The 21,862-nt window shown below is 36.7% G+C and overlaps 2 protein-coding genes across 2 annotated transcripts; one reads left to right on the top strand and one right to left on the bottom strand.

Annotated features, from left to right (window-relative positions):
- Positions 1–116: 116 nt before the first annotated feature.
- Positions 117–11,562, bottom strand: LOC140867191 (uncharacterized). The gene is given in 9 exon segments (XM_073272269.1): positions 117–673; positions 676–1,054; positions 1,583–2,255; positions 2,820–2,881; positions 3,007–3,245; positions 3,371–3,692; positions 3,804–4,314; positions 11,013–11,096; positions 11,175–11,562. Coding segments are annotated over 8 exon segments (2,532 nt in total). The 5' UTR covers positions 11,092–11,096; positions 11,175–11,562; the 3' UTR covers positions 117–406.
- Positions 11,563–16,071: 4,509 nt separating this feature from the next.
- LOC140867180 (uncharacterized) lies at positions 16,072–17,364 on the top strand. Its single transcript, XM_073272258.1, has one exon. The coding sequence runs from the start codon at positions 16,072–16,074 to the stop codon at positions 17,362–17,364; it is 1,293 nt and encodes a 430-aa protein (XP_073128359.1).
- Positions 17,365–21,862: the final 4,498 nt, after the last annotated feature.

Here is a 21,862-nt window from a genome sequence, read left to right as displayed (position 1 = left end):
AACAAGTTCTTGCTGCATCTTGTGATCTGCGCAACACCGACTTGAGATTGAACCAGCCCTGCAGATATGCTACGCTTCCAAATATCATGAAAGCAAAATCAAATGTGATCAAGAAATTTACTCCACAGGATTTGAAAATGCATTTCTCATCTTTTACTAACAAACAATACATGTTTTTTTTTCGCCCATCGGTTTTTCTATACATAGTATTAGATTTAGAGCATAGCTAAAACGTCGTAGGAAATAATAGGCATTTAGGCCGAATGTATATTCTCTGTTTTGTAGTGAAAAGGGATATGGTTACTAGCTAGTAATTTAGTACACTGAGTATGAAACCAAATTCTTGATGACAATATCAATCCAACGAGGTGCAAATTAAAGCGTCAAGAAGACAACTGCGCTATCTTCAGACCGTATAGTAATCGAGTGCCCGATAATGGTCGATTCCAGTATTCAGGACCTTGGTGAAATAGTCCTTCAACACAATCTGTGTGTAAATGGGGGGATTTTCTTCTGTTATCAGATCGTCGATGGGGCCATAAATCTTATGTTCGTTTACAGGTCCTGAGAAAAAGCATGCCACTGAAATTCTTGGTCCAATGCCATTGGAAACTGCTCTATGCTTATTGCTTTTGAATCTTCCATTTGATACCAACTATGCCAAATTAGCAAAGGAATTAGCAAAAAACGCGGAAAAATAATTATTTTAATTTGAGAATAGGATATTACATGGAGAAGATCTCCAATGTTTACGACCAAACAACTTGGAATAGGTTGGATATCGATCCACTGGTTGTCATACATAACCTGGAGACCACTCACGACGTGGTTTTGCAGAAGAATTGTGAGAAACCCGGCATCTGAATGCTTGGGTGTACCAACGGTCAGGTCTGGCTCAGGGCATGCTGGATAATAATGACCATACAACCGATGACCTTTCAAGCATTCCATACTCTTTAAGCGATCGGTTTCGAGTCCTAGAGCCTCAGACAACAATCCAAGAAGAATATTTCCCAAGGTTTCCATATGTTTCGAGTATTCAATAACTGAGTCCCTGCACATTACGTGCAAAAGCAATTGGTAAAGTTGATGTATTCTTGCCTGGAAGCAACAAATTAAAAATCTATAGAGTGCAACATGAAAGTCAACCATATATAGATAGTGTTTGCAAACTCTAAAAATAAGTGATGTGTTAGATACATCAACACAGGTAATAAGACATCAGAATCCATCGCCTTAGAATCCATGCTTTGCTATGAGGAATCAAGCATTAAGCAATAAGTATTCCATAGCTGAGTCCCTGTGAATTATGTGCTTAAGCAATTGACAGTCGATGTATTCTTGCCTGAAAACTACAAATTGAAACCTATAGAGCGCAGCATGAAAGTCAACCATAGATTAAAAATTGACCGTGGTTTGAAGACATAAACAGGTAATGAGGAATCCTATGGTACGTGATTATCAGATTAACCACCGAGTTCCATCACCTTAGAATCCATGCTTTGCTATGAGGAATCAAGTATTAGGCAGAACAAGGAATGATAAATTAGTTTAATTTCAATGGAAAAGTGAGTAATCACACCTGCAAGCAGCGGGCAATTCCTGAGGATCAGTTGGACGATCGGGGTCCGAAAATGACATGGATAAAGAATCCCTCCAGCTGGCTATTCTTGATGTAAAAAGATCATGGCTACTGTAAAATCTCACACTTTTCGTGTTATCCCGCGTGTAATATTTTCTTTTCTCCTCCACGTCCTGTTCATGAAATTCACGAATGCCATCTATCATCCCATCAAGAACGCATAAAGGAATCCCATGATTCACCACCTGGAAAAATCCCCATGTTTCCGATGCAATTTTCACTTCTTCAACGACCTGTTTTCGCCTGTCGGGTCTGTGAACGTCACTGATATCTATCACAGGAACCTTGAATTGGTCCGGATCCACCAATCTTTGCTTGTCGGGTTTCTGAACTTGGTCAAGATCAACTGCAGGAACATGGATTTGATCAGTACTCCTGTAGTGAGAATATTCTTGAGGGAGCTCCTCGAATTGCCTGACAAAAATCTTGGGAACTTTGACAATTCCAGAATCTACCAGGCCTTTGACACCAGCTTTGGTTTCATCAAAGGATTTAAGCATTTTGATCCTCTCAGATTCTTGGTCAACTGAAAAAACATCTGTTCCTGATCTTGCTGCCATCAGATCAAGTACGTAAAAGAGTCTAGCTAGCTGTAGCTTGTTTCTTAACAAGTCTGATTACTTTAATTTGATCAAATTGATGCGAGTGAAGTTGCAGAAGTTTAATCCAATTCTGAAAAGATAATATTGTGTTTTTAAGGCTTGCGTGTTCAATTTGAATTATTATAAAATGTCATCTTGTTTTTCAAGGCGGCCGTCTTCACATGTTTAATGTGTTGGATGTGAATAAAATAATTTAATAACACGAGGAATAACGATGGACAAATAATAACATTTTTATTTTAATTGATTAATTTGTAATTTAAACTATGATTAAGTTGCAAATAATAATTTTGTATTATGCCTGCGATAAATTGTCTTACTTTTAATTTGTGTTTGTAAAATTTGGATTGTGAAATTTTTTGAAGAATGCAAGATTTGTGTTTATTTTAAAAAAAATTAATAAATTGAGTAAAAATAATATTTTTCTGTAAATAAAGATAAGTTGATATACTAATCATCAAATAAAATTTGATGAAATGTATTATCAATATCTTAAATTATTTAATATTTTAGTCATGTTTTTATCGCACGATGTGATATAAATCTTCATGTTTTTATCCCAAGTTTTCTTTTACAAATGATAATCGTCCCAAAACCAACATTACACACAACATATATATTAGTTTTCCAAGTTCCTCTTTTGTGAGATAAGTTCAACAATGATACACAGTCCGAAGCTGTTTTTTATTTATTTATTTTTAAAATCCCAATTTAAGATAAAATTGACAGCAAGTGCGTGCATACATGCGTTGTACTTATAACCTGAATTCTTCAAGCCCAGACTTGTCAATAGGCCTCATGAAAAACTTGGAGATATACTCCCTTACAGTAAACTCCTTGTATTTTGGGGGATTTTCTTCTGATATCAACTCTTTTATCGGCCCATAAATTCTCTCAGTAATTGTGGCACCAATAAAGAATCCCGCCACTGAAACTCTTGGCCCGACCCGGTTGGCAAGAACTCGATGATCTGGGCTTATGAACTTATCATTTGATATTATCTGAAAAATAAATATGTGATCATATGTACAACAAAAATGTGACTTGTGAGACATCTAATTTATTATATATTCGATCTAATGTCCCATACAATATTTGACAGGGTCTAATTAACTAACTAACCAACCTGTAACATGTCTCCAATGTTCACAACCAAACTTCCAGGCAGGGGTTTCACATCAATGTAGTGATTTTTATGCAGGACTTGGAGGCCTCCTACGTGGTCTTGTAGAAGAATTGTCAAGACAGAGGGGTCGGTGTGTTTGCTCGTGCCTATAGTTAGCTCGGGCTCGGGGCAGGGCGGATAGTAGTGACCGATGAATGTTCGTCCTCTGGCGCATTCCATGTCGCCTAGGCGATGTGGTTCCAGGCCAAGAGCTTCGGATAATAACTCGAATATAGTTTGTGCCAGTTTTGTAACTTGATTTATGTACTCCATTGTTGAATCCCTGATTAATGTGATCGAACAAACTAATTTGAGATTTTTCTATTCAGTAGTACAGTACTACAAAATGTTTGAATTAAAGTTACATGAAACTAACATTAAGGGAAATGGTCACCTGCAAATTTGGGGAAACTCATCAGGCTCGATCCGATCAGAATTCTGAAGGGAAATGGTCAACGAATCACGCCAATTAGCAGCCTTGGATCTGTACAAGTCAACGTTACTTCCATACCTCACCTTCTTCATCCGATCTTCAGTATAAAACTCTCTCTTTACCTCAACATCTTGTTCGTGGAACATCCTCACCCCATCCAGCATCGAATCAAAAACCCCCTCAGGAATCCCATGATTCACCACGAGGAAAAGACCACATTCTTCGGATGCCCGTTTGATTTCGGAAACAATGGTCTTGCGTTGATCATCATCTGATCCGCCGGCTCCTCCTAGATCGATCACCGGAGCTTGTGACGAATCCGAGGGGATGTGATTCGATTCGTCGGCAAGTTCATCGGATGGTCGAACGAAAATGTTGGGGATTTTCAGAGCTCCGCTGTCAACTATCCCTTTGACGCCTGCTTTGGATTCTTCAAAAGATCTAAGATGTTTTGTACGTTGGTAGTGTTCCGCTGCATTTGGTAAAGAATTTCCGATAGTTGAGAGGTTATCCATTTTTGGTGGAGAAGTTGAAATTTGTTATCATTTACCAGCAAGGCGGCCGATTTTGTCCGGGGAAGGTTGGTTCTGCGATGTCATTTTTATTATTATTTATTATTTATTTTTTGAACCCGGTTTTGTGGAGTGATGGTTCGAGTTTTTACCAACGATTCTTTCGATTTTATTTGGGTTTGGTTTTTGAAGCAAATACCATCGTTTTAATAGAATTTGGCTATTGATTTTTGATTTTTGACTTTTGAGCCAATATTTAACAATTGATCATGAAACAAGTAACGACATCATCACCTTCATCAATTTATCGAAGAATAGGTATCGTGTGAGACCATCTTTCGGATCTTTATTCACTTTTGTGATGGACTGATGGGTTAAGCTTATTTATATTTATAATAAAAATTAATATTTTTTTATGAGTGACCTAAATATAATATATGTCTCATAAAATTGACATGTGAAACTGTTTCACATGAGTTTTTGTGTTTATCGAATGAATTTAATTAAATTACCTTAAATTATTTTTGTGAAAAATGATTATACTAATAAAACTCATATATAAGATGTACGGCCCCGTGCATGTAAATTAAATTTGTTTCGAATAAAATATATAATTTTGTATTTGTATAGAATGAATTTTATTATGAAATCTAATATTATTAGCGTAATTTTTATTTAATGTTATATTTTTTTTCTAATCACCAATTTATCGGTATTTGTTTTATTTATAAAATAATGATATTATATGATAAAAGTATTTTGGATAAAAAAAATTGATATGACGTGACTTATAAAAGTGATTTTCTCAACCTTAACGATAGCATAAATAAATATTTAAATTTTTTTATGGAAAAATTAATTTATTACAAAAAGTTTTGGAGTTAAAACTTTGAAACCCTTTCGAAATAAAAGGAACTTTGTACATGCTTGATTTTATTATTTCCAACAAGATAATTTGTCTCATGTGTTATAATATATACGTATTATTTCCTCAATACTCATATTATGTGATATACGTACGATTTCATTCAATACATGATTAATTTGGGTCATTAAATTATAATAGACATATTTCTTCCTATGTAATATTATAATATGGACATGCGTATGGTACGTACAACGAGGAGGCTTGAGATGATTTAATTTGTAATGAGCTTTCGGATTCATTTTCAAATTTTTTAAGGTTGTGTATGGATGGAAGAATTTCAAATTTATGTATTTCAATTCTATTTAATTGTTAATAATGAAATAATAGATCAAATCCTAAATCTATACATTACTTATTTACACATTACTTATATAAAGTAGAATGCATTTCAAATGAATTCATTATTGGATGGACTTGAAATTTATCTTAACTAACATGAAATATCATATAAACATGAAATGAGTAGATTTGAAATTTATGTTGCTCCTTCTATATATAACAAAAATATATTTGAATATATTTGAAATCAATGGATTTAAAATTCTTCTATCCAAGCACAACCTAAAATCCATTTGGATCATTTCAATCTATCTGTATAGGTAGTACGGCCTTATTCTGAATCTAAGGGTGGAAATTAATAATCAATGTACGTGGAGTCCACTGAAAAAAATGGTATACCCACATTTCTCTCCCTATATATAAAAAATCTCCCTCTTACACACCATCTTTTAAATTGCCGAAATTGCCCTTATGTAATATAAATATTATAATTTTATTTTTATTTGTTTTGATATTTCAAATTTTCATATTTTTCTCAACTAAACATTGTAGATAAGATAAATTGATATAAAAAATATAAATTTATTTTTATATTATTTTATATATAACATACAATATTAAATATATTGCATGATTTTATACACACGCAACGCATGTGCGATTATGCTAGTATTGATAAATTTTCACCATTAGATGTGTAACACCCGGAAATTTTAATACGTAAATTCGCATGCATAATTAGGGAAAATAATTATTTAAAAATTTATATTTGGTTTAAATGACATTTATGTGTTATTATGTGAATTATATGCATGATTTAAAATTTATTTTAGCATTTAACCCGTAATTATTGTATTTTTAGATTTTTGAGTAAATAAGTTATTTGATCGCGTAGACGGGACCGTGGACGGACGAGATACCAAAATTCTTAGCCAAAAATATTTTATGAGTTTATGAGCCTTAAAATAATATTTTAAGGTATTTTGTCAAGAAAATTTTAGTATTTAATTATATATTTATTTAGGGGTTTATTTTTAGCCAAAATAAGTCATTTTATTGACTTTTATTAATATTTAAAAATCTCTTAAGTCTTAATTTCGGGATAATAGTTTTTAGTATCAGATTATTATTATTTTTAAGAGTTTTAAAGATTTTGCTTAAGGTATAATATCTTTATTTTGAGTAATATCTATTATTAATATATTATCTACCCAAAATTTAAACCTAAAACACTCCCTAATCTATTCCAAACCCCATCAGACGCCTCCACCCTTTTCTTCAACCCCTTTTCACGCCTCTTAGCAAAAAACTCATCCCCCATAGCCGATCAAGCTCTAGTTTTGAAGATTTTGGTTCGTTCGTCGTCCCGGGGACCCGTATACGCATCCACCTTCGTCAATCAATTAAAAAGGCATGTTTAATTCCTTTCATTTACCACCATATAAGCTACTACTCACGTTTTTCATTAGACTATATGGATTTGACATGATATTTACTGAACTTCTTCTGAAAAATCTCATAGACTCCTTCACGTGCATGAATTTTCTTGTTTTCTTCAAGGTTTGATCACGTTTTTCTCATGTGGCTCGGGTCCAGGCTGTTGGCTGTGGTTAGGATCGTGTCTTAGGTTCTGTAGGATCGAGTGAGGCAGGGGGTTTGTGCCAAGAAGGGCCGGAACCGAAGCCAAAGAAGTTGGGTGCAGCAGATCGCGCAGCGTTGGGAGATTGGCTCGTTCTCGGTCCACGGGGCGTATTTTAGGATGATTCCAATGGGGTTAGAACCCCAAGACCTTGGGGAAGATATTTCAGGTGGTGCTCCGGCCGGTGGTTGCCGGAGATGGGTGGCCGAATGGCCTGAAGTTTCTGGTCGCGTTCTGCGCGTGAGCAGAAACTAGGGGTAGATTGTTTTGGTTCGTTCTCCTTCTACAAAGCTCCGTTTGAGGTAAAATTTGTTGGGTTAGAACCGTCTGGATGTTGGCTAAGTATGGAAAGTGGTTTCACGGCCAAAGGTCGCCGGAGTAGGCAGCACGGTCAGTTTTTCCAAAGTCGCTTAGGGCTGCCGTGAGTTAGGATTAAGGAAAAAAAAAGCTAAGGTTGTGTCTAGGCTTTAGGCGGGTCGGGTTATGGGTCAGGGTTGAGTGTTGGGTCGGGTCAGGTAGTCATGGGTCGGGTTAAGTCGGTACGGGTCCGGGTTAGGTGGGCCGGGCTTGAGTATTTTAATTTTTAAATGTTTAATGTTTTAATTGGTTTTTGGGCCAATTAATTAGAAATAAAATTATTTGGACCTCCAAATAATTTTATTTGGGCCTTAAATAATTTATTTAAGTTAGCACAATGATTTTTATGGGCTTGGGAGTCCATGAGAATATTTGGGCCAGTAAGTGGATTTTGGGCCAGTCTAGAGTTTTATTGGGCTTAAGTTAAGTAATTGGGCTTAAATATTTTATTTAGGTCAAGTTAAGTTTAATTAAGTTATTTGGGCTAAAATATGATTATTGGATTTTATTTAAGTTTAATGGGCTTAGAGTGAGTGATCAGCAGTCTGGACCAACCCATGAAAATAAACTAAGTCCGGAATATATATTTATTTATTTTTATGCATGAAGTCTATTTTAAGTAAAAATATATTTATTATTAAAATTAATTAAATATATATTACGGACATATTTTAAGTGCATCCATACATGAAATATTTTATGATGTGTTTATGATTAAGAATTGAGCATGAAAAATATTTTTATGGAAATTGAAGTGATGTGACAGCATATAAGTGGTTTTACCACTGACACAGAGGTAGTTCTACTACCGGCATAGAAGTGGTTTTACCACTGGCACAGAGGTAGTTTACTACCAGCATAGAGGTGGATTTATCCACCGCCACGTACGATGGTTCTTTAGACTGATCAGTCGGCACAGTTATTAGTCACATTCATGGATATGACCATACTCAGTTTTTATGTTTATGACATGCTCAATTATGTTATGTATGATGAAGAAAGTTATGTTATGTTTATGATTTATGATTCAACATTTATGTTATGAAAAATGTTTCCATGCATGCTCATGTACATGTATATGTATTAGTATCTACGTGATGCATTATTTTTAACCTTGTTATAAAGGATTAGACATGTTGAGCCCCTAGGCTCACTACGCTTATATGGTGCAGGTGAGCATAATGACATTTATGTAGCTCCTACCGGTGGTGAGGACGTATGAGCTCAAGGAGCAGTGGACCCCGTGACCGTCGCAGTTATTTAGATTATTGCATTGAGTTTTGAAACATGATTTATTTTACTATTGTTTCCGCGTATGAGATTTTTCAGCAGTATTTTTTATCATTTTAAATTGATGCATGAAACATTTTTAAGGATTTATTTATTTATTTAATATTTTTCAGGTTATTTAAGAAATATATGTTATTTTTATATACATATATGTATGGGCGTATATGTATAGTATTATTTAAAGAAAAAAAAGTTTTTTTCCGCATTTTATTAGTAGTAGGCGTTTCAAGATGCTCTTTGGTCCACTACCTATATAGGTATGATCCCATTTACCAAAATTCTTCCTACAAGATATATACTGCATGTGTATTTGACATCATAATCAAGAAACAATGTTGATTAGGGTCCAGTACATGCTGCCCTTGGGGTGGCTGTCCCAAGAGCAATTAGATAAACTAGATCTCTTTGTAGATCAATTGATTTGATCTGTTGATGTGATCTGGTCCAGGGACGAAACCAGGATTTTGGCGTAGGGGGGCTAATTTTATATTAAAAAATGAATAAAAATTATAGGGTCAATATACATATTAGATATATGTTAATATTTTATTTTTCATATATCTTTCAACTTGTTTATAATTTTAAAAAAAAATTGAACATCAATAATGCTAGTAATGACACAAAATTTTAATATATTAATATCCTTATAAATATTTTCTATATTCAATAGTGAATATAATTCAATAATTAAATTGTATTTTATAAAAAAATTCATGAAAATTTGATGTGTTAATTAATAAATATTTTTTCTCTTTAAAATAACTTGAATAATTGTTTTATATTTTATATAGTATAAATTTTTGAATATGATCATAATGTACATAATTATAGATTTATTTTGTATTTACGATGTTATTTTCCACTCAATAGCATATAATGTTCAATATATTAAATGTTCCATGAAATAATTTATATATACACAAAATTTAGAAGCCTAAATAACTTGAAATAAAACTCATATACATCAATAAATTAAAAAAATCCAATTAACTACAAATAAATATATATAAAACTCAATAAACGTATACTCAATAAATATATATACTAACTATATGCTCCAGTCTAGCACCTCATATAGTTCCGTCCCTGATCTGGTCCATCCAAATGCTCTTGGGTTAGCTACCCCAAGAGCAGCATTAGTCACTAAAACATGCCCGTATGATACATATCACGCATTTTGGCATTAAAAAAAAAAAAATTTGTTTGGAAACTTTCCTCTATTTGGCCTCTTCTTCTCACCTCTCAGGCAACCACGTTTTTGGATTTATTTTGTTGGATTGCAGGCCAAGGAAAGTCTGATGATTTTTGTACTTTTACTGTGATATGTTGGAGTTTATGGCTTGCCCGTGATCATGTTGTGTTTGAACATAGGTCTACCCAGCCACACTTTGTGCTTTCAGCGTGCTAGTTTGTTATGGCGTGATTATGCCATCTGTCCAGACACTCATAGCTTTTGGAAAGCATCATGTGACGTGAATCCCTATTGGTCCAGTTTTTCGATGATCTCTATTTTTTTATATGATATCTACATCACGTTTATTTGATCACGATTTTACTAAATTATGATTTTCAAACAAAAAGCACAGAATTCCCTCGACAAAAAAATGGCTAAGAATTGTTTTGTTATTTTGGTATCCCAAGTCTTCCAATATTTTTTTAATCTATGTTAAAAAAAACAATTTTGTCAGGCTATAGTACTATACTACTATTTATTAATTTTCACTTTGAATGATGATAATCTCATATCATAATATGTTCAGTATTATGTAACCCCTTCGCTATGTACGAAAATTATTTTCTTGGGTGAAATAATAGTAATATTTTGATATAAAAAATAATAATTTTTTACGAGTAGTCAAATAAGACATCTGTTTACAAATTTGACTCATGAAACTGTATTTAAAATTTTTTACGGTGAAACAATTTGTCTTGCTTTAAATATGAAATTTGGAAATAACTCCTCTCACCGTCTCACGTCTCTTCTGAAGTGCGGCGGCCTTCTATGATAAAAATTGCAAAAACATATTTACTACTAAATAACTTTATAATTACTAGACAAACATAAATGTCTTAATTAATTTCAGTTGCTTGCCATGTTTGACAGAATTCAGAATCATTTCAAAGAAAAATATCTTAACTTAATTGAAACGAGTCTATAAATTTACCTCCAAGCCTTGACAAATATCTTAACTTCATTGATTTTGCTCTCCTCGTCGTCGTCGATCTTCTTTCGTTACGAAACATAGATCCTGTAAAAATATGGATGAATAATAGTACTACGTACTGTTATACATACGCGACTAAATGAATTAAGCAAAAGATCAGACCTCGATCCAAACCTTAAGATCTGTAGAGCCTGCATAATTCTTCTGGCAAAACATAACTTGGGTCGAGACCTTCCATTTCCCAGGTTATAATTTTCAGCTGTGAGCGACTCCAGAACTTCTTCAAAGGGCTGGCTACACTCGCAAACACGTAGCAAAAGACCCTCCACAATACCAGAAGAACAAATTCAATCAAATATATGACTATGCGCTTCAAATTATTGAATTCCATTAATTTTTTGGCTCTGGGTACTTTTTGCTCGCTTGCATTGAGCCTCCAGCTTATATAAGTAAATAATAATGGGTAAGTTAATTGATTTGTGATAATGAAAATGTCATGAATTGAAACGAGAGCCACAAATTGAAGGAGTAAAGAAAATTAGTACAATGAAATGAGCATGTGAAAAATCTGCCTTTATTTTAAGCTTACGTACGTACATCAGTGCACCCCACACAACATAAATATTACTATTCGTACGAGCATCACATAAAAAACAATGGTACATATATTGTTGGGGGAAGGTAGCTAGTCTAATTAAATGATTTTCGTAATGTGAACGCGTTGATTCTTATTCCTTTAACAATAATTCGGATTAAATTATTCCAAACTCAATATCAATTAGGATATTAAATACGTACGAAATGGAAAACCTAAATAGTAAAAAACCACGTGACTCAAGTTCACAGAAAATAATCTCCATAATATCAATAATGGATTCAAATCATTCATTAATCAACAATAGGAAACAACAATAATTCTTTCAAGAACTTCAAAATTAATAACTCCTGAATTACCACTGGATCTCACTTTTAAAATGGAATTATAACTCTAAAATATAATATTTTTTTTTCTAATGTGGAATATCAGAAAGTGTTGCAACCATGGAACATATTAAAATTTATCCAAAAAATTAGGCGCTATACAATACTCAATCAATATATATATATATATATATATATATATATATATATATGCTTGTATATGTTTGCTTTTCTCGGGATCGGTGATTTGAAACATGCGATGTGTGTTTATTTATAAGAAAAGTTTTGGATGTTAGTTAGGTGAAACATGTGAGTATTCAATATTGAAGTTGACTAGATAACTTATTTTGAAAAATTGGATTAGATCCAAAAAAAAAAAATATATATAGGTTTGAATTAATGTTAACAATTCTCCCCCTAAATCTAAAATGAGGTTTGAATGTTAACAATTCTCCCCTCAAACTCGCTGTGTATGTTCAATCAGACTCACCACGTACACGTACGGCTTCCAACTTTTCCTTTGGCAAAGACTTAATTCGTATACATGTTGCTTGGAACCATTCTCATGGGTATGTATTTTCACATATGTAACAAATTATAGTTCAACACATCACAATCTAATGATATTTTACATCAATATTATTTAGTAAAAAGTACTAGAGTTCTTACATATATGAATTACACTCTATTAGAGTGACTATCAGAGTAGCTAGAGTGTAAAATTATCTTGTCTTAAGTTTAACTCAAGTAGAAACCTCTACAACCATAATAATTTTTATATGCTTCAGTTGTGGCTATTTACTTGGCTTATGCAGTCGATAAAGCCACACACTTTTAATTTATTATCGTGAAGCTGCTAATGATCTTGCGAATGTCATCAAATGTTCGAATGAGGAATTTCTAGAGTCAATATTACCAATCATGTCTGGATCAATGTAGCCTTCTAAATTCTAACATAGTTGGACTAGTTGTGTATCTCAAACAAAATCTAGAAGTATCTCGTGGATACCGGAATCTCGTAATACTATATATACAAATTTAATTAAGGGAAATGCTACATGCACATTGAGTTACACATTGGATTACATACTGCACATGAAATTACAAAATTATCCCTCCATTTTATTTGAAAAAATTCTTTCCAAAATAAATCAATGATATTTATGTAATTTCAAGTGCAACGTGTAATCCAAGGTGTAACCCTCCGTGTGCATGTGACATCTGTGAAATCCCGAAACTTAGTCGGCAAGATTACGCTAATATGGAAAGATCTCTTCTTACCTTTTTCCAAGATCTGATGACCGAGATTTTGGACACAAATCTTGTATTGGCAGCAACCGAATCAAAGTGGAAACATAATTTTCTCTCCCTCAAGACTCGGGATTTAGAGCCGATATTGAGCCTTCTATTTAAGTGCAAGAACAGACTCTCTTCAGCACTTTTTCTCTTGGCTATACACCTCCCGAAACCTCCCACAGTCTCTCAAAAATTTTACCCGCGGCTGAAAGTTCTCGAGCCATAGTATCTGAACAGTTTCATATCGAGACTGCTCGAAGTCGAACGCCGTAGTCGCTGGAAATTCGAACGTCATAGCTGCTGAATTTTCAAGGTTCTACCGCTGCCGAAGTTGATACACATCTGGAACAACTCGAGTCGGTAAGGTGATTCTCTTCTCTGCCCAGTTTCGAAAATGGTGGCTCAATATTTTTACTGATTCTCTCCTTGTTTTCGAAGGGTAAGACTAAGGTTTTAGGAGAAGGAAACTGCTCAAGTTTTGTCCGATCTTATTTGGCCAGTCTCGATTCAAGGTGAGTCACCAAACTTTCAAAAGTTTCGAGAAGATTGTGGTTGTGTTTGGTGCAAAGATGTGGACCAATTCTTTTACCCCACTCACACGTGATTTTGATTAGGAAATTGGGAGGATTTATTATTAAGAATTTGGTCCACTAGCCTGCCAATTCCCGAAGAAGCAAATCGGAAATTTCAAGTTTCGCTGTTGAAGTTTTTCGCCCAAAGCTTCGCATATAATACAATATTTGATCTCGCAAATTATAACGGTAAGTGGGCTTATGTTTTAAAATTATATGTATGTTTTACAAAATTCGATCGCTCATGTTAATCGTTGGAATTTTGTTATTTAATATTGTTCATGATTATGATTTGTTGAAAATATGTTTTGACACTGTTATGACTCGAGTTAGGAGTGGAAAGGGAATTTCCGAACCATGTTATGTTATGGCCCTGATACGGTGGGTATAATAACCGTTCTATGACCTCACCCCTTAGAGGGATTACATATAGGGGACTGATCAGTTAGCCACGAATAATGAGATGAATTTCAGTGTCTTGTCAAAAATTATGTTATATCATGTCAAATATGTTATGATGTTGTTTATGTCATGTTATGTTAAGACATGATATGAATATTTATGATTTGAATTATGCCATGAGTTTTGAAATAAATATATATGTATATTTTGGTATGAACGATCGGCCCCCACTTGCTGAGTATTTCCCAAAACACTCACCCCTTACTTTTCCCCTTCCAGATGATGAAGAGGACGATTTAGAGGATCGTGAACAAGACATGTTTTGGGGATGGTGATAGAGGAATATTAAGACTAAATTTCGTTATTTTTATTATTGGGATTTTTGCATTAATATTTTGTTATTAAGTTTTTAGACGCTTCCGCATTGGTTTTGTTATTTTGGATTTATCGAGTTGTAAGACAATGTTTTGAAGTTTATTTATGATAATAGACTGGTTTGGTTTATACTGTACTACGAGGCTGGTTGTTTTATAATTTGTATGAATTTGAAACAACGCCGGTGGCCCGTCTCGGTCTCGGGGCGTGACATTTTAGTGGTATCAGAGCCGCCAGGTTCATAAATCCGGATGGGATTCCGTACCGAAAAATTTGACGTTGTCAAATTTTGACCAAAGCCCTACGTATCCTGACCCGAAACGATCTTCTGAGTTAAACTCATACTTTGTATGACTAATGACGCTTTTAGCCCGAATTCAATCGTTTAAGTCTCCGAAATTGCGTTTTTGCCGTTTTAGGAAAGTTTTCGGACGCTTATAACTTCACCTATAAAATTTGAAATCCAATTTCGCGAATTGTCCCATGACACCCTTGACTTGTAGTTTCTGCCCATAAAGAAATCTCAAAATTTTCCATTTTTGGAAATATTGCCCGAAAATCTTGTTCTATATAAATTCTGCCTGAAATTTCATCAATTTGAATTCTAACTTGAACCCATTCCTCTTTATTCTAGGAAGATGGCTCGCACCAAAGTCACGGCTCGCAAAAACGTTGTTCAAAGCAAGGAGCAAGTTATCGAGTCATTGAGGACTTCACTATATGTGGAGCAATACGAGAAGGAGGAGATGATGGAAGACATGAAGAAGCTAAAGGCGAACAAGAGTGAGATGGAGGAGCATCGGGACCACCTCGAAGCCGACGTCGAAAGACTCGCATATTATCTTGATAAGGAAGAGAAGGAACATGAGGAGACGAAAAAGAAGTTGGAGTCGTCCCTAGCTACCATCACTTTACTCGAAGACCTAAGCAACCAAAGAATTATGGCAACGTTAGAACTCCAACACCAAGTGCAAGTATTGCAAAACTCTGTGCAAGCTCGTGATGAATTTAACGCAGCCCTGCTCGAGCATATCAATCACCTACAACAAGTAGACATGGTGGCAGAAGAGAACCCCGAAATTGTTCCTGCGGAAAATGAAGTCATGGGCGATGGAGAGATTATAGATTAGGCTTTCATCTAGCTTAGTCCTTTTATTCAGCATTGTTTTTGTTTGATTCAGCAAGATACCTTGATGTTTTGAAACTTGGTTTGTTTTGCTTCATTTATCTTCATGACATTTTGAGAATCAATAAAATAACTTTTATTCTTGGGATTATTTATTGATTCATTTTATTCTGCTATTTCCTTTCTTTTTTTTAGTATCATGTTTCGACAAACTCTTAGAACTCCCTTACTGTAGGAAATGGCCGAAGAAATCCCAAGAACACGCAACAACAATCGTGGATAGAATGCGAATCCACCTCCAGGAATCAATCTAAGCCGAGAAGACCTTGCGGCTATCGCAGCAATAGTAGCAACGACCCTCCAAGGGATGGGAAATACCAATGGCAACGGAAATCCGCCACCTCCCTCACCTGCTCAGAACGGAGTCAAATTCCATTATGAATCGCTCCGTAAGAACCGAACTGAAATGTTTAAGGGAGATGCTGACCCAGAAGTGGGAAGAAATTGGATGAAGAAAATGGAGGACCAATTGCGTTTACTTGAAGTCCCTGAAGTACTTAAAGTGGAGGTAACAATTCCTTTTCTGGAGGATAAAGCAAGGAAATGGTGGGAAGCTGTCTCGCCTGCTATGTTAGCTGCTGGAGCAATCACATGGCAACAGTTTCGCACTGCGTTCCTGAAGCAGTATTTTCCAGCTGAGGTTCGAATTCAGAAGCTAAGTGAATTTGAAAATCTCATACAAACTTCAGATATGACAGTGGTGGAGTACACTTCTAAGTTTAATGAGCTCGGATCTTATGCCCCTACCATTATGGGAGATGATGAACTGAAACTGCACCGTTTCAAAAAGGGATTGAATAGCCGAATCCAGTCGGCATTAGCAGTTTTTCAACCTGCCAACTTTGCAGACTTGATGGGAGCAGCTATCCGAGCTGAATCGGATATCAAACGTCGGGAAGACGACTTCAAGAGCAAACGACCTCTGTCTGGTCAATCTTCTGCTATCGGGCCAACACCCAAGCGCCCGAACCAATCTGGTGGATCGTTCAAGGGAACTGCCCCTGCGCCTAATCGACCAATGATCAAACCATGTCCTACCTGCAATTTTCGACACGAAGGGGAGTTTCGTCGGAAGACTGGCGCTTGTTTTAACTGTGGCAAATTGGGACACCGAATGTCTGATTGTCCTGATCCTGTGAAGCCAAGGACCGGGCCGAATGGTAGTGCTACACAGGCCCAACCTAAAGAGACAAAGCCCAACGCCCGTGTGTTTGCTATCACACAAGAAGAGGCTGATGACGCGAATGAAGTCGTGGCAGGTACCATTTTAATCAATACTAAGCCTGCATATGTTTTATTTGATTGTGGTGCCACTCATTCGTTTATATCTAAGAGATTTACTAAGAAGATAGGGCTTGTCCATGAGAAACTAACTGAACCACTGAGAGTAGCAACCCCTACTAACAAGATAATTGAGACACTCAAGATACATAGGAAATGTAAGATGTGTGTCTGTGAACAAATCTTTGATGCTGATTTGGTTGAACTCAACATGGTAGAATTTGATGTTATCCTTGGGATGGATTGGTTGTCTAGAAACCATGCAATGGTTAACTGTCGGGATAAGAATGTTAAACTTCGAACCCCAAACCACAAATAAATTACATTCCAAGGTAAGATCAAGATGCGAAAACCCCTCTTGTCGGCCTCCTAAGCATGTAAGGCGATAAAAGGTCGCGAAGAAGTTTACCTAGCTATGGTGAGCGAGGTAAAAGAAGAGCCAGAGCTCCAACTAGAAGACCTTCCGATTGTACGAGAGTTTCCGGATGTCTTTTCGGAGGAACTGCCCGGAATGGTTCCAGACCGAGAGATTGAATTTGAAATTCAGCTAGAACCTGGTGCTGCTCCGATTTCGAAAGCTCCTTACCGAATGGCACCAGCGGAGCTCAAGGAATTAAAAGAGCAACTGCAAGAGTTGCTGGACAAGAAGCAAATTAGACCGAGTGCATCCCCGTGGGGAGCCCCTGTAGTGGCCCTGCATGGAATCACCTACTAACTGGCAACTAATAGCATGCATTAAACTTAATACAACAATATACTTAACAGAGTAAAAACGTGCGAAAACTTAACTATAAATTACATATCAGCTTAGTAATATAATTCAGGCTTAAATCTGTAGTGATACAACCAAATCGAAATCTTAAACAGTAAACATTATACAGCTATATCGAATCCTGCTGTATAATAAAATCCTCAAGGCTCCTGCTCCCTAGTCCTGCCTTGAACTACCAGCTCCGTCCATCCTGCGACCTGCCCCATGGAATAGGGTGTCCAAGATAACAACTAAGACGTGAGTGCTACGCCCAGTACATAGACATGAGTAAACATATGTATATAATGCATGCAACATGATGACTGGTAAAAGATCATCTGAAAAATCATGCTCAGAACCGGCGCCATATGAGTGCTGCCACCGCACGGATCAACCTCTGGGTGCAACCACACTCGTCTAGTACACCAGAGTAGACAGACATAAATGTCCCCGCCGTCGCGGTACCCTCAGTGACAGACTATCGAGTATAGAGCTGAGCGGCTCTATAATCAGGTATAACAAGGTATAGGCTCAACGTGTATATGCACATGACATATGAGTATAGAAGACGGTAAAGCATACATCATGCCATATAATAATGCCAAATAAATGCAACATATAAACATGTATACTCGCTGGCAATCTCAGTCAATGTGTACGTACCTCTAGGCTAGTTCAAGTAAAGTAGATCCTAGGTTCCAAGCCTATATTCAAAAGTTCACCGTATCACTACATAAATTTTATAAGCCTTAACTAAGCTAATAAGTACTCCCAAAACTTAAATAGATTCCCGAACCATACCTTCGTCCGTCGATAGCCCTTTGAAGTCGCTAGTCCCGGATGACTATAACCACACCTTGGTTATTCCAGAACCTCTATTATAACCGATAGGGCCCTCAAGTGTATAACTCACACTATATAACTGAAGAAGGAAACTCGGGAATTCGTAATTGAAAATGAACTCTGAACGGCCCTATTTATAGCCAAATTTCTCGGCCAGGATCGGAACTTCCGATTTCGGGATCGGAGCTTCCGATCCAGCTCATTGCGTGCATGTCTGCCACGCCAGGATCGGAACTTCCGATCTACGATCGGAGCTTCCGATCTGCTCTATGACCGACACTTGTCAAAACTCGCGACTGAGTCATCGATCATTTTTGACAGCTGGGGATCGGAACTTCCGTTCCAGGATCGGAGCTTCCGTTCCGATCGGAGCTTACTATCCGGGATCGGAGCTTACTATCCGGCCCAAAATGAAAAAGCCCAAATTTTACTTCTGAAGTCCAATAACACTCCGAAATTGGTTAAATACCAACCCTTAATCATGTTTATCATATTATTATCTTAAAATGGTATCTGAGTTACTACATTCTCCCCACCTTTAGATATTTCGTCCGCGAAATAACATCTAAAGATAAATCAAGATAACAATATGAAACATCAAACCATGTCTTATTACAACAACGGTAATTACATCTTATATGGTAATAAAAAATACAAAGCAAACAACTCAGGATATTCTGCTCGCATACGACTCTCAGTTTCCCAAGTTGCTTCTTCAACGCCTCGGCGCTGCCACTGTACCATCACAAGTGGTATAGTCTTGTTCCGAAGAACTTTCTCCTTCCTGTCTAGGATACAGATTGGTCGTTCAACAAAAGACAGATCTGGCTCTAGCTGAATATCAGTAGACTGAATCACATGAGATTCATCAGCTATGTACTGTCGAAGCAACGACACATGAAAAACATTGTGTATACTGGAAAGAGATGACGGTAAAGCCAAACGATAAGCAACATCTCCGATCTTCTCCAGTATCTGGAAAGGCCCAATGTAACGAGGAGACAACTTGCCTTTCACACCAAATCTCATCACCTTCCTGAAAGGTGATACTCGCAGAAAAACATATTCACCGGGCTCAAACTGAAGTGGCCTGCGGCGAATATTCGCATAACTGGCTTGTCTATCTTGAGCAACTTTGATCCTATGCTTGATCAAATCTACCTTGTCTACAATCTGCTGCACCAATTCAGGACCCTCGACTTGCCGTTCCCCGACTTCATCCCAGAATAACGGAGTATGACACCGTCGACCATACAATGCCTCGAAAGGTGCCATATCAATACTACGATGATAACTGTTATTGTAGGCAAATTCAATCAAAGGTAACTGATCCTGCCAAGATAAGCCAAAATCCATGACAGAAGAACGTAGCATATCCTCCAGCGTACGAATAGTGCGCTCTGACTGCCCGTCAGTCTCCGGATGATACGCAGTGCTCAAACTCAGAGTGGTACCCAACGCCTGCTGAAAACTACCCCAAAAACGTGAAGTAAATCGCGGATCTCTATCACTGACGATACTCACTGGAATCTCATGTAATCGCACAATCTCCTGGATATATAAGTGTGCCATGCGATCATAAGAATACTCCCGATTATAAGGAATGAAATGTACTGATTTTGTCAAACGGTCAACGACAACCCAGATAGCATCACACTGACGTGAAGTCATAGGCATGTGGGTAACAAAATCCATAGTCACGTGCTCCTACTTCCATTCGGGAATCTCAAGATTCTGCAGTAATCCACCTGGTCGTCGATGTTCAGCCTTGACCTGTTGACAAACCAAACATCTCGAAACAAATTGATACACACTTCGCTTCATCCCCTTCCACCAGAATCTAGTTCGCAAGTCCTTATACATTTTCATACTTCCAGGATGAACTGATAATCGACTCCTGTGAGCTTGAGATAGAATATCATTCCTGAGCTCCGCAACATTAGGTACAACCACTCTATTGGATAGGCACAATAAACCATCTGCCTGAAAATGGAATCCAGATGTATTAACTCCATTGGCTAGACGTGCCAATCGCTGAGTCTTAACATCAGATATCTGAGCATCTCTGATTCGAGAATACAATGCTGGCTCAGATAGAATAGTATACAAACGAACCCCATTCCTCCCTTTCTTGTGCTTGAGAGTAAAACTCAATGAACAGCACTCTTGAATCATATGAGATATTTCATTAGTCTGAAGTGCAGACAGTCTCACCTGCCGACTCAAGGCATCAGCAGTAAGATTAGCAGAACCTGGATGATATTTGATTTCACAATCATAATCCTTCAGGAGATCCATCCAGCGTCTTTGTCGCATATTCAACTCTTCCTGAGTGAATAAATACTTCAAACTCTTGTGATCCGTAAATATCTCAAATTTCTCGCCATAAAGATAATGTCTCCAAATCTTGAGCGCAAATACAATGGCGGCTAACTCGAGATCATGCACTGGATAGTTATTCTCATGCGTCTTCAACTGTCGAGAAGCATAGGCAATAACATGTCCATGCTATGTCAACACACATCCCAACCCCTGACCAGAGGCATCAGTATAGACAACATAACCTCCTGATCCAGAAGGTAGAGCTAACACAGGTGCAGTAGTAAGACGTCTACGCAGCTCGTGAAATGACTCCTCACAATCCGAGGAAAATGAAGGCAACATCTTTCCGTGTAAGCTGAGTCAAAGGCCTTGCCAACTGTGCAAAATTCTCGATGAACCGACGGTAATATCCAGCTAGACCCAAGAAACTACGAATCTCAGCAACCGTCGTCGGACGAGACCAGTTCAGCACTGCCTCTATCTTACTAGGATCAACAGATATTCCTTCATTAGAAATCACATGACCGAGAAACACTACCCGATCAAGCCAGAATTCACACTTGCTCAATTTCGCATATAGCTGCTTATCTCGTAATGTCTGTAGAACAATCATCAAATGGTGTGCATGCTCATCCTTGTCATGAGAATAGACAAGAATATCATCTATGAAGACGATGACAAATCTATCCAGATACTCTCGAAATATCTGATTCATCAGATTCATGAAGACTGCCGGTGCATTCGTCAAACCGAATGGCATCACTAGAAATTCATAATGCCCGTATCTGGTCCTGAAAGCAGTCGTAGATATATCTGAGTCTCGTACCCGCATCTGATGGTATCCAGATCTCAGATCTATCTTAGAATAAACAGAAGTACCCTGTAGTTGATCGAACAAATC

The sequence above is a fragment of the Henckelia pumila genome, chromosome 1, assembly GCF_033568475.1.
Source record: "Henckelia pumila isolate YLH828 chromosome 1, ASM3356847v2, whole genome shotgun sequence".
Lineage (NCBI taxonomy): Eukaryota > Viridiplantae > Streptophyta > Magnoliopsida > Lamiales > Gesneriaceae > Henckelia > Henckelia pumila.
This window is presented reverse-complemented; position numbering and strand designations above follow the sequence as displayed.

Excerpts from the sequence above, each read along its gene's own strand:
- LOC140867180 (XM_073272258.1), top strand. The coding sequence starts at position 16,072 with ATGGGAAATACCAATGGCAACGGAAATCCGCCACCTCCCTCACCTGCT.